This window comes from Oncorhynchus keta, unplaced genomic scaffold, assembly GCF_023373465.1.
Source record: "Oncorhynchus keta strain PuntledgeMale-10-30-2019 unplaced genomic scaffold, Oket_V2 Un_contig_3376_pilon_pilon, whole genome shotgun sequence".
NCBI classification, from domain to species: Eukaryota; Metazoa; Chordata; class Actinopteri; order Salmoniformes; family Salmonidae; genus Oncorhynchus; species Oncorhynchus keta.
The window spans coordinates 517,052-530,559 of record NW_026287222.1 but is presented as its reverse complement, the minus strand read 5'-3'; the positions used below and the strand labels follow the sequence as shown (position 1 = coordinate 530,559).

Here is a 13,508-nt window from a genome sequence, read left to right as displayed (position 1 = left end):
TTGGAGGCTTCAAGATGTCTTTTGAGTACCTGCCTGCTCTTTTCCATTTACATGTGAGACATGGGGAGCTGAATGAGAGAGAGACTTCTATTGAAATTGAGAGAGAGAGACATGGAGAGCTGAGGGAGAGAGTTGAGAAAGGGAGAGTAAGGAGACCTAGGGATGAGAGAGACAGAGAGAGAGAGAGAGAGAGAGAGAGAGAGAGAGAGAGAGAGAGAGAGAGAGAGAGAGAGACAGAGAGAGAGAGAGAGAGACAGAGAGAGAGAGAGAGAGAGAGAGAGAGAGAGAGAGAGAGAGAGAGAGAGAGAGAGAGACAGAGAGAGAGACAGAGACAGAGAGAGAGAGAGAGAGAGAGAGAGAGAGAGAGAGAGAGAGAGAGAGAGAGACAGAGAGAGACAGAGAGACAGAGAGAGACAGAGAGAGACAGAGAGAGAGAGACAGAGAGAGAGAGAGAGAGAGAGAGACAGAGAGAGAGAGAGAGACAGAGAGAGACAGAGAGAGAGAGAGAGAGAGAGAGAGACAAGCAGAGCGAGTGAGTAGGCCTCGGGACTAGAGGAGAGCGAGAGGACTCTGTCAAGTCTCATTCCCTCTGATTTTAATGGAAATCCCGGAGAAGGCGATAAGATGCTCCCGAATCGGGAACCCGAACCCATTTGGATTTAATTCCAGGCTCTCCAAAGTTTTTAAACTTGAATGTAGCTCCTTTAAGTGCCAGCTGCTGACAACATCGATTTCGCGTTAAGCCCCGGTGTCCGATGTGGTTTGCCTTCCCTTCCAAATTGACAGAGACATCTATTTTCTCCTCTTCTCCCTCTTCTTCTGTCAACGTCCTCCGTCACATGAGGAATAATTGAGAATTAAAAAGAAAGAGAGAGGAAAGTAGGAGCAGTAAATCTAATTGGCTGTGTTCCCCAACTTCCTCATAGAGGCACATAAGTTGTAATTTGTGTGGCCGCCAAGGCTGGACTGATGAGGGAGGAAGTCGATGCGGGACGAAGACAGGAAGGTCAGGACGTGTCACTGGGTGTCACGGCGCACAAAGACTGACAGAACTCCGTCACACTAAGGCTACAGAGAGGTCCATCTGTTTCATAACACCCCTCGTTGTGCGTCAAAGCCCACGGTTTGCTTTGTGTCAAGTGTCTAGTGCTCGTCTTACACTCTCTATGATCGTCTCTTCTCCTCTTCAGGGCATTGTCCTACCTCTAATGGTAGACCCTGATGAAGACAGACAGATCTACCTCTAATGGTAGACCCTGATGAAGACAGACAGACTACCAGATGAAGACAGACAGATCTACCTCTAATGGTAGACCCTGATGAAGACAGACAGACCCTGATGAAGACAGACATACCTTGATGAAGACAGACAGATCCTGATGAAGACAGACCCTGATGAAGACAGACAGACCCTGATGAATACAGACAGACCTTGATGAAGACAGACAGATCCTGATGAAGACAGACAGATCTACCTCTAATGGTAGACCCTGATGAAGACAGACAGACCCTGATGAAGACAGACAGATCTACCTCTAATGGTAGACCCTGATGAAGACAGACACACCCTGATGAAGACAGCCACACCCTAATGAAGACAGACAGATCTACCTCTAATGGTAGGCCCTGATGAAGACAGACAGATCTACCTCTAATGGTAGACCCTGATGAAGACAGACACATCTACCTCTAATGGTAGGCCCTGATGAAGACAGACAGATCTACCTCTAATGGTAGACCCTGATGAAGACAGACAGACCCTGATGAAGACAGACAGATCTACCTCTAATGGTAGGCCCTGATGAAGACAGACAGATCTACCTCTAATGGTAGACCCTGATGAAGACAGACACACCCTGATGAAGACAGACACACCCTGATGAAGACAGACAGACCCTGATGAAGATAGACAGACCTTGATGAAGACAGACAGACCCTGATGAAGACAGACAGATCTACCTCTAAAGGTAGACCCTGATGAAGACAGACAGACCCTGATGAAGACAGACAGATCTACCTCTAATGGTAGACCCTGATGAAGACAGACACACCCTGATGAAGACAGACAGACCCTGATGAAGACAGACAGACCTTGATGAAGACAGACAGACCCTGATGAAGACAGACAGATCTACCTCTAATGGTAGACCCTGATGAAGACAGACACACCCTGATGAAGACAGCCACACCCTGATGAAGACAGACAGATCTACCTCTAATGGTAGACCCTGATGAAGACAGACACACCCTGATGAAGACAGACAGACCCTGATGAAGACAGACAGATCTACCTCTAATGGTAGGCCCTGATGAAGACAGACAGACCCTGATGAAGACAGACAGATCTACCTCTAATGGTAGACCCTGATGAAGACAGACAGACCCTGATGAAGACAGACAGACCCTGATGAAGACAGACAGACCCCTGATGAAAACAAACAGACCCTGATGAAGATAGACAGACCTTGATGAAGACAGACAGACCCTGATGAAGACAGACAGATCTACCTCTAATGGTAGACCCTGATGAAGACAGACAGACCCTGATGAAGACAGACAGATCTACTTCTAATGGTAGACCCTGATGAAGACAGACAGACCCTGATGAAGACAGACAGACCCTGATGAAGACAGACAGACCCCGATGAAGACAGACAGACCCTGATGAAGACAGACAGATCCCTGATGAAGACCCTGAGACAGACACCCCTGATGAAGACAGACAGACCCTGATGAAGACAGACAGATCTACCTCTAATGGTAGACCCTGATGAAGACAGACAGACCCTGATGAAGACAGACAGACCCTGATGAAGACAGACAGATCTACCTCTAAAGGTAGACCCTGATGAAGACAGACAGACCCTGATGAAGACAGACAGACCCTGATGAAGACAGACAGACCCTGATGAAGACAGACAGACCCGGATGAAGACAGACAGATCTACCTCTAAAGGTAGACCCTGATGAAGACAGACAGACCCTGATGCAGACAGACAGACCCCGATGAAGACAGACAGACCCTGATGAAGACAGACAGACCCCGATGAAGACAGACAGACCCCGATGAAGACAGACAGATCTACCTCTAAAGGTAGACCCTGATGAAGACAGACAGACCCTGATGAAGACAGACAGACCCTGATGAAGACAGACAGACCCTGATGAAGACAGACAGACCCCGATGAAGACAGACAGATCTACCTCTAAAGGTAGACCCTGATGAAGACAGACAGACCCTGATGAAGACAGACAGACCCTGATGAAGACAGACAGACCCTGATGAAGACAGACAGACCCTGATGAAGACAGACAGACCCTGATGAAGACAGACAGACCCTGATGAAGACAGACCCCGATGAAGACAGACAGACCCTGATGAAGACAGACAGACCCCGATGAAGACAGACAGACCCTGATGAAGACAGACAGACCCTGATGAAGACAGACAGACCCTGATGAAGACAGACAGACCCTGATGAAGACAGACAGATCTACCTCTAAAGGTAGACCCTGATGAAGACAGACAGACCCTGATGAAGACAGACAGACCCTGATGAAGACAGACAGACCCTGATGAAGACAGACAGACCCTGATGAAGACAGACAGACCCCGATGAAGACAGACAGACCCTGATGAAGACAGACAGACCCTGATGAAGACAGACAGACCCTGATGAAGACAGACAGACCCTGATGCAGACAGACAGACCCTGATGAAGACAGACAGACCCTGATGAAGACAGACAGACCCTGATGAAGACAGACAGACCCTGATGCAGACGGACAGACCCCGATGAAGACAGACAGACCCTGATGAAGACCGCTTGTCTAAACATATTTAGTTATTAAATGATTACATCTGAGCGTGTGAGGCTCTCCTTTTCTTTTTCAAGTGTTCTACTCCACTAGCCTAAACAGGTCTGCATTTCTTTCGACTCCAGATCTACCTCTGAAGGTAGACAAGGTAGACATCTCCTACACAGGCAAGAGATGAAAAAGAAGAAGGGAAGAGGAGAAATTAGGAAAAAAAATGCATTTTTATAGTTAAGTGACGATATACAATGATCTATTACCGGGGATGTTGGAAGTTAATTAAATAGCGGGTGTAGTTACTAAAGCCAGGCTGGGGGCCTGGAGCTGAAAGGAGAGTGGGACTTATCTCAGGAACCAGCTAGTGTTCATTTAAAGGTGATCCTGTAACAGCAGGGAGACGGACTCTGAAAGTCTGACAACGCTTGAGTTGTTTAGGACCAGTCACACAAACCAGTTCCACTTCAGCAGTGGCCATTGTGCTTAGCATGCAAACAACATGAAGGGAGAGGGGACATCATGGAGTTGGATAGAGGGCGCACTTGCTGAAGTAGACATTGGACATTGAAAAGACAGGATACGAGACCCTATCTAACTCTATGGGGGGGACATCTACTTATCACACTGGCCTCTAACCTGTGACCTCTCACCTGCCCAGGATGCACTATGGGTCATAGCAACAAGGAAGTCTAATAGAGATTGAAGTGGTGCTTTAGGAGTTAGGAGTAAGTTACCTTCTAAATGACACTAAGATTTACTATGAGACGAAAGGCTCTTCCCAACCCCCCCTTTAAAAAGAAGAAGGCGACAAATAAGTCAGAACTTTACATAGTTATTTTTCCTCCTACTGTTCCATGCTATCAAACTATCACAGTCTTGGAGAACACAGCTTTTCTTTCCCAGTTAATTACAGAGCTAATGACAAGGTTCGCTCCAGGGAAGTCTCGACAGCGCGCTGGGCCACAGACCGAAGAGCAGACAGACAGAGACAGAGAGACAGACAGATAACAGGCACCTCATCATGACTGCAGCGTTAATGAGGTCACATCTCTCCCCCAAATAAATGGAGAGGAGAACAAAGCTGGACAAGGTTGCGCTGATTGATGGAGCTCGTTAGGTTAATAAGACACTTAATGAACTCCTGCTACTAGCATCAGTATTGTAGCCCTCCTAAAACACACACACACACCCCAACAACACACCCACCCCAACACACTCCAACCTGACCCCCGTCTCCCCCCTCTCACCTCTCCTTCTGACGACTGGAGCAACAGGTCTTTCCGGCAGGAGGCCTTGAAGTCGCCCACCCCGGCGTTGACCTCCACCCCTCTGGGAGCCTCCAGACTCAGGGTCCTGGTGGGAGACTCCAGCCTGCAGAGAACCAGACATCCAGGGATTCAATTAGACAACGAATCACTTTAGATTCAAAGGGTGACTTGGAGGATCAATAATGAAAACACAGTGTACAATTAGAATGTAAGTCGCCGATCGGAAAAAATAACTGGACTCAAACTTCTTTTAAAGCAGCATTTCTTTAAAAACTATAACACAGATCTAGCTGAGAGGATTTGATTGGACTGTGGTGTGAAAGGGAGGGGGGGGCACGAAGTGATACACAGGCACATTAGTACGCATGTTTTCTCACTATTCCTCTCTCTCTCTGTCAAACACAGGCACACACACACACACACACACACACACACACACACACACACACACACACACACAGAGAAGGAAGCCTGGATGAGAAGTCTCCCTGTGGACTGAGCGGTCATCTGGTCCACTGGTCCATCAGGTTAGCTGGTGAAACAGGCCTCGGATAATTAACCACCTGACAGAAATGAATATATTGACTTAACGATCCCTCCTTCCAACTTCTCTGCAAAAAAACCCTCACAGCCTCTTTCTCTTACACAGTCAGGATATCATACAATATCTATGAATAGCTCTGGTCCTTTCGGCCGTTTTAAAAGAGGAATTCAATCAGGTCATTGATTTTCTGTTGCTGCTTCGGCTGCTGTTCCGCCTGGTGATTCGGAGACCAAAAAAAAAGAAAAGGTAAGAAGTTTCCATCCATCCAGAAAGCCAGGGCCTTGGTGGTGATTCTTTATATGAAAAGACACCGAGTCAGAGACTGTAGGTCTTATCGGTCCAGTTCATTATCATGCAGGAGCCGCCTTCCTACGTTCCTTCTCGCCGGCGAGGAGATCCGCCTTGACCTTCAACGCCGTCCGCCAAGGCTTGTTTTATGCGGCGGACATGTTGTTTATAACATGACAGAGATAGGCAACGAGAGAATGCATCAACACAGTTATCGTCTTCATTTGACAACTTCTAAAAGCTCCGGGGGGAACGGAGGGGGAGGTAATGTAATAATAGTTCTGGTGCATACACATTGTAAGGTAGTGAGGGAGGGTGTGACAGACAGAAACCATAGTCAGAAAAACTCTGAACTTTCTCCATGGAGGTTTCAGTCACAATATAAGCTAGATGTTTTCCAGGCGTATATATAGCTTGACATTCACCTTGACCTTTCTCCTTTAATGGCCCTGATGCCGCATCGCCATGTTACCATTTGAGATCTGAACCCATGACCTTTTCGGTCAAAAAAAAAAAAAACCACATCACCCTTCTGTGTCGCCGGTCGGGGCGACATAAATCGTTTGAAGTGTCAGAGAGCGCCGAGCGATACAAAGGTGTCGTCTGGCAGGAAGAGTGAGCCGACTTGAACGATGAGAAATGGTTGGAAAATGACATTTTCAAGCCTCTGTGACTTTTGTGACTACTTTTTTGAAGTCCCCATCTCCAAGAGAAGTTATATCCCGAGCTAAACTCGCTCCATGAATCTCCCAGAGGAAAAGAGCAGGTGAGAGCCTTCAACTGGGTTGTAAAAGTTATACAACTCACAACACTTGTCACAGAGAGACAGGTAAGGGGGATGACTCGGAACTATGGGTAATGGAGTATATAGGGTACATGGAGGGTGGGGGTTCTGATCACTGAAAAGTAAATGTTGCATTTCGTAAAACTCAGAGCACTTAAATGCCGAATGCCAGTCAGGTGTAAAATAGTGTGTAGGCAGGTGTGAGACTCTGTATGTGTGTGACTCTGTATGTGTGAGACTCTGTATGTGTGAGACTCTGTATGTGTGAGACTCTGTATGTGTGAGACTCTGTATGTGTGAGACTCTGTATGTGTGAGACTCTGTATGTGTGAGACTCTGTATGTGTGAGACTCTGTATGTGTGAGACTCTGTATGTGTGAGACTCTGTATGTGTGAGACTCTGTATGTGTGAGACTCTGTATGTGTGAGACTCTGTATGTGTGAGACTCTGTATGTGTGAGACTCTGTATGTGTGAGACTCTGTATGTGTGAGACTCTGTATGTGTGAGACTCTGTATGTGTGAGACTCTGTATGTGTGAGACTCTGTATGTGTGAGACTCTGTATGTGTGAGACTCTGTATGTGTGTGACTCTGTATGTGAGACTCTGTATGTGTGAGACTCTGTATGTGTGAGACTCTGTATGTGTGAGACTCTGTATGTGTGAGACTCTGTATGTGTGAGACTCTGTATGTGTGAGACTCTGTATGTGTGAGACTCTGTATGTGTGAGACTCTGTATGTGTGAGACTCTGTATGTGTGAGACTCTGTATGTGTGAGACTCTGTATGTGTGAGATTCTGTATGTGTGAGACTCTGTATGTGTGAGCCCGCAAGGCAAGAGCAGCAGGGAGGTCACCTGAAGGTGTTTCAAGGCTTCTCCATCTTCACATTTACAAACTAATGCACCGTGATCCTGTTTCTAACCATGATCCATCCAGTATAACCTTCTACTAACTACAGTAGATTCCCTGACAAATCCTTAGGTTGGGTCGAAAAATGACAAAGTAAAAAAAGACATTCGCGTCCTGCCCGTCTGCGGCTGTGAAATGCAGCCCGGGAAATTGCAAATGGCAGTGAGACCCTGGGAATTTTGGGATTTTAATTTCATGAAAATGTAATTTCATGGCTCCATGCATCCCATCGGTGATAATTGAATCAATAGTGAAAAGACTGGGGTCCGTCCTTCGTTTCTGCCCGGGTCTCTGACGTGACGTACCCGACGGATGTGTGTCAGAACTTTTTGCCGTGTTTGCGGAAAGAGAAAGAGAGAAGAACAAAGAGAGAGAGAGACAACACATATACACCCTCAAAGTAGTAATCACTGAGCTCTTCAGTAAGGCCATTCTACTGCCAATGTTTGTCTATGGAGATTGCATGGCTGTGGGCTGAACTTTATACACCTTTCAGCAACGGACTTTGCTGAAATAGCCAAATCTGCTACTTTGAAAGGGTTGTCTACATACTTGTGTATAAATAGTGTATACACACCCTCAAAGCAGTAGTTAAATACTACTTTATTACACAAAAGCTTCCAGTCAGTCTCTCGTCACATTTACATAAAACATCCTCATCTGGCTGTCCTAATATGGACCCCATACTTCTCATACTATGTCCTAATATGGACACCGTACCAATCAAATCCAGTACAAACCAGCAACTGAAACGCCAGGCTACGCTCTGAGAACAGCAGCTCTTACACGGCTAGCAACACAATCAGAACAAGGCACAAGCAGCTCTTTAACTTCCCATGGTGCACTGGGGCTCCCTGCTGAGAGTGTGAGTGGCTCAAAGCGGAGTGCCAGTAAAAGTGGCCTACCACAGACCGCTGTGAGAGGCTAACATGTCCCGGGGTGAAAACAAACAGATGTATTGAAGTGGAACTAGTAGGGTGAGAGTTAGAACAACAAGCTGATATGTGAGCAGCCAGACTTAGACACCTTTAGGGTTGGAAAATTGCGGTAACTTTCCCAAAATTCCCAGGTTTTCCAGAAATCTCTGTGGAATATTTCTGGAAAACTTTAGAATTTTGGGAAAGTTAGCAGAATATTTCATCCCTACACCTCGTTCAACATAGACCAGCTAGGCTTTTAGGGCAGGTTCTCTGAACCTAGAGATTCTCTATTCCTTTTTAGTTCAGGAATAGGTTTAATCAGTGTCCGGTAAACTGGACCACATTAGACCAGGGGTTTGCAGTTACTCGGTGTGCAGGCTTTTATTCCTGCCCAGCATTAACAAACCTTATCCAAATAGTCCAATCACAAACAGCCTGAACCATAATTAGTGTTTTAGGGCAGGGCCTGAACAAAAGTCTGCACATCCATTACATCCAGTCAGTCATGTGGTCAGGAGAAACATATGCTTCATATTTGATGAGCTGGAAATACTAGTCTTTTTGAATTGGGTAAAAGAAAAATGAATTGAGAAATAATCTATATGTGGTTTTATCTCCCATTTCATCCAAGCTTGATGGAATCTGTTGTACTACTGCATGCCACCCCTCTGAGCGACCATATGCTGACTCATACTGCCTCCTGCTAGGAGAAGAAACACCATTGTTCGTCTGCCTGAAATGCCTGTCAGGTAGTCTAAAAGTATTGATGAAAACACTTCCCTTAAAGACAAGATAAAAGAGAGGGAGAAAATGAGGACAGTAGGAAAAGAGAGGAAATGAGGAAAGGAGAGGAAAATAGGAAAGGAGAGGAAAATAGGAAAGGAGAGGAAAATAGGAAAGGAGAGGAAAAGAGGAAAGGAGAGGGAAAGGAGAGGAAAGGAGAGGAAAGGAGAGGAAAGGAGGAAAGGAGAGGAAATGTGGAAAGGAGAGGAAATGAGGAAAGGAGAGGATAGGAGAGGAAAGGAGGAAAGGAGAGGAGGAAAGGAGAGGATCACTTTTCTTGGAGAGGGACTGAAACGTCATGCGCTTTTGAGGTGATGTGACTTTTCAAAAGAGAGAGAGACATGGGGGAGGGAGAAAGAGAGCAAAAGAGAGAGAGATAAAATGGGTAATACGAGTGTGGTCCTCACATAAATCTATCTGTGCTCGATGTGTGAGAGAGACAGAGAAACAGAGAGAGAGATGATGAGGGAGCCGTAACAATGTTACATATTGTTCCACATACAGTGTCATTGCCTCTTTCCCTGGTCTCACGTGGTGGAGGGGAAAAGTCCGACATTCCCTCACTCTTGGTTGGTGGGTTAACAGGAGGTATTAAAACCACTCTGAGGCATTATAACTGGGGCCAGTAGGTTTATGGTAGTAAGGATAATCTAGGGTGGATATTCTGCTATGTGAGGCTGGATTGGTATCCCCTCCTATCTGAAGTGGTCATTTCACTTTCTAAAGTTATCAATAGCATGGCATTAAAACGAGGGTAGGAAGAACTCAGGCATTCAGTTAGGAGTCTGTTCATAACTTGAGATCTGTAGCAATTGGAGATTTGCCAATGTATGCCTGTGAAACTCCAGTTAGGATTTGAGTCAATAACTAGGGCCCGAAGTTACTAACACCATGAACACTACTGCACACTGCCCTATCCCATCTGGACAAGAGGAATATCTATGTAAGAATGCTGTTCATTGACTACAGCTCAGCATTCAACACCGGCCCTTGGTCTCAACCCTGCCCTGTGCAATTGGGTCCTGGACTTTCTGAAGGGCCGTCCCCAGGTGGTGAAGGTAGGAAACAAAATCTCCACTTCGCTGATCCTCAACACTGGGGCCCCACATGGGTGCCTGCTCAGCCCCCTCCTGTACTCCCTATTCGCCCATGACTGCATGGCCATGCTCGCCTCCAACTCAAATCATCAAGTTCGCAAACGTTTGCAGCCGTTTGATTACCAACAACGATGAGACAGCCTACAGGGAGGAGGTGAGGGCCCTCGGAGTGTGGTGTCAGGAAAACAACCTCTCACTCAACGTCAACAAAACAAAGGAGACGACCGTGAACTTAAGAGGGAGCATCCCCCCCATCCACATCGACGGGACAGTAGTGGAAAGTTTTAAGTTCTTCTGTGTACACATCACCGACAAACAGAAATGGTCCACCCACACAGACAGTGTGGTGAAGGAGCTCCTCTTCAACCTCAGGAGGCTGAAGAAATTTGGCTTGTTACCTAAAACCCTCACAAACTTTTACAAATGCACAATTGAGAGCACCCTGTCGGGCTTTTTCACTGCCTGGTACAGCAACTGTACCGCCCTCAAACGTAAAGCTTGCCTGAGGGTAGTGAGGTCTGTGCAACGCATCACCGGGGGCAAACTACCTGCCCTCCAGGACACCTACAGCACCAGACATCACAGGAAGGCCAAAAAGATCATCAAGGACAATAACCACCCGAAGGACTACCTGTTCACCCCACTACCATCAGGTCAGTACAGGTGCATCGAAGCTGGGACCGAGAGACTGAAAAACAGATTCTATCTCAAGGCCATCTGACTGTTAAACAGCCATAACTAACACAGAGGCTGCTGCCTACATACAGACTCAAATCAATGGCCACTTTAATAAATGGATCACTAGTCACTTTAAATAATGCCACTTTAATAAGGTTTACATATCTTACATTACTCATCTCATATGTATTTGTATATACTGCTCATTCATATATTTATATATATATTCATATATGTACATATTCTTATTCCATCTCTTTACATTTGTGTGTATTAGGTAGTTGTTGTGGAATTGTTGGATTTCTTTTAGATATTACTGCACTGTCAGAACTAGAAGCACACGCCTTTCATTACACTCACATGAACATCTGCTAACCATGTGTATGTGACCAATAAAATGTGATTTGATTTGAGGCCTGTGATATATATATATATATCCTTTTTAGTAAGGATTTACTCTCTGTATACAAAAGCTCATGTTACAGGTCAACAATATATTATAGGGTGAGGATGGCTGCATTTACACAGGCAGCCCAATTCTAAACTTTTGCACAATTATGAGCAAAGGAGCAGATCTGATTGGTCAAAATACCAATTAGTGAAAAAAGATCAGAATTGGAAGGTGGCCAATCCATTCAGATCCGACTCGCAGATCCAGGTGTTGCCAGTAAATCTAACAAAAGCGCCTGAAAGTCCCAGCTGGTGAGTGTTTTCAGAGTGTTAAAAAAAGAAAAATGGTTGAAGACGATAATGATGTTTTGGTTGGAAGTAAAAGAAGAGGACAGGTGATTAGACTAAGCCAGAGCTTCTCTCAGTCACTACTAATCTCTACTGGAAGGCTACTGATGGCTCAATAAGTATCATTTTGATTTTTTTACCAGGAAGGCAGACGGACATCAATATGCCCGGGGCCTCGCGGGCCTCCAAACCGTCTACGCCCGTTGCCGCGGTTACGTCTGGAGGGTGTTGGCAGCTGTTGTGGCCGCTTAGAGAACAGAAGCCGTGTTTCGGCGGTGAGATAGTTTGATAATATCAGGTTTTTGGGGCCCGCAAATTTTTTTCTCTCAGTTTGAGTAAGACTAGGAGAAATGGCCAGAGGGTGTTTCGGTTTGAGACGAAAGAAAACAGAAACTGATACACATATACACACACAGATTAACTATAAACACATTTACACACACACACATGGAAATGTACTGTGTTTAAATGTAACGTATTTCAATTGCCCCCAGAAGAAGTGTCTAACCAAACATCAAATGAACAAAACACTGCACTCCATTAGCTGCAGCTTGTTCCAACACATGCTTGAGGAGACGGGGAAACTCCCAGCCTCCTACACACTGTACTGTAAACCCATTTATCTGGGCTGGACCGGACACATACAAACGGACCGTTTTAGAACACAGACAGTCTGCTTCACTCAGCTAAAATCTCCCACTCTGTCTATAAATTCCCCTTTCCAGAAGAGTGCTTCCTGTACAGGAAGAAGGCCCTCTGATGAGCGAGCACTAGGTGGAAGTTGGCCGCAGATACAGATCTGGCATCAGTTTCCTCTCTCCACATCAACACCTTAAAGTAACTGTCCAGTGTTTCCAGATTTCCATGAAATATGACTTATAATTACAATATGAGTTAAATAGTTTTCCTTCCCAAAAGTTAAGTATGTTAAAAATCAGCTTTTCTATGTTTGAATTGTGTGGGCGTACCCCAACAACAGAATGGTGTGGACGTATACAGGTCATTAAAAATATCCATGACAAGTAAACAGCTGATTGGCCAGCTGAGATTTTTTTAAGTGTTTTTTTTTAAGTGGGAGTTTTTCTTCTAATGTCTAATCTTTGGCCACAAATACAACTATCGGACAAAGGCGTGTCCGATCAACCCCAGGCAAAGGCGTTTTATTGCCCTGGGTGTGTGTTGAACCCGATGGTCCTAAATGGAGTATTACATCAGAGTAAGACAGAGAGAAGGGCTCTAGCAGTGGTATTCATAGACATTGCCAAGGCATTTGACTCAGTGGCACATGAACACTTAATCCGTGTCCTGAAGGAGAGGGGACTGGATAGCCATATAATCAGACTAATCAAGGACTCCTACGAGGAGGTGTGCACGAGAATAAAGGTGAAGGAAGGAACCTCACCGCCAATCGAAATGAAAGTGGGAGTGAAACAGGGAGACCCAATGTCGCCCCTCCTCTTCAACATTGCGGTGGACCCTATGATTCACAAGATTGTGCGTATGGGAGAGGGCTACAGGTTTGGGGGAGTAAGGTGACTACCCTAGCATTCGCTGATGACTTGGTGCTTATGAGCAGCTCTTTGGGGAGGGCATGCAACATAACATCCAAATATTGGAACATTTCTGTCAACTTTCTGACCTGTGCGTGCAGCCAAAAAGTGCCATGGGGTCATAGTGAGACGT

At 45.7% G+C, this 13,508-nt stretch overlaps 1 protein-coding gene across 2 annotated transcripts in view; it reads right to left on the bottom strand.

Moving 5' to 3' along the window:
• LOC127923913 (zeta-sarcoglycan) overlaps positions 1–13,508 on the bottom strand; it is a 369,996-nt gene that overhangs the window by 20,199 nt on the left and 336,289 nt on the right. For both annotated transcript variants that reach the window (XM_052508121.1, XM_052508122.1), the window contains exon 7: positions 5,061–5,184. In XM_052508121.1, the coding sequence (XP_052364081.1) occupies positions 5,061–5,184 (124 nt within the window). The remainder of the gene's footprint in view (positions 1–5,060; positions 5,185–13,508) is intronic.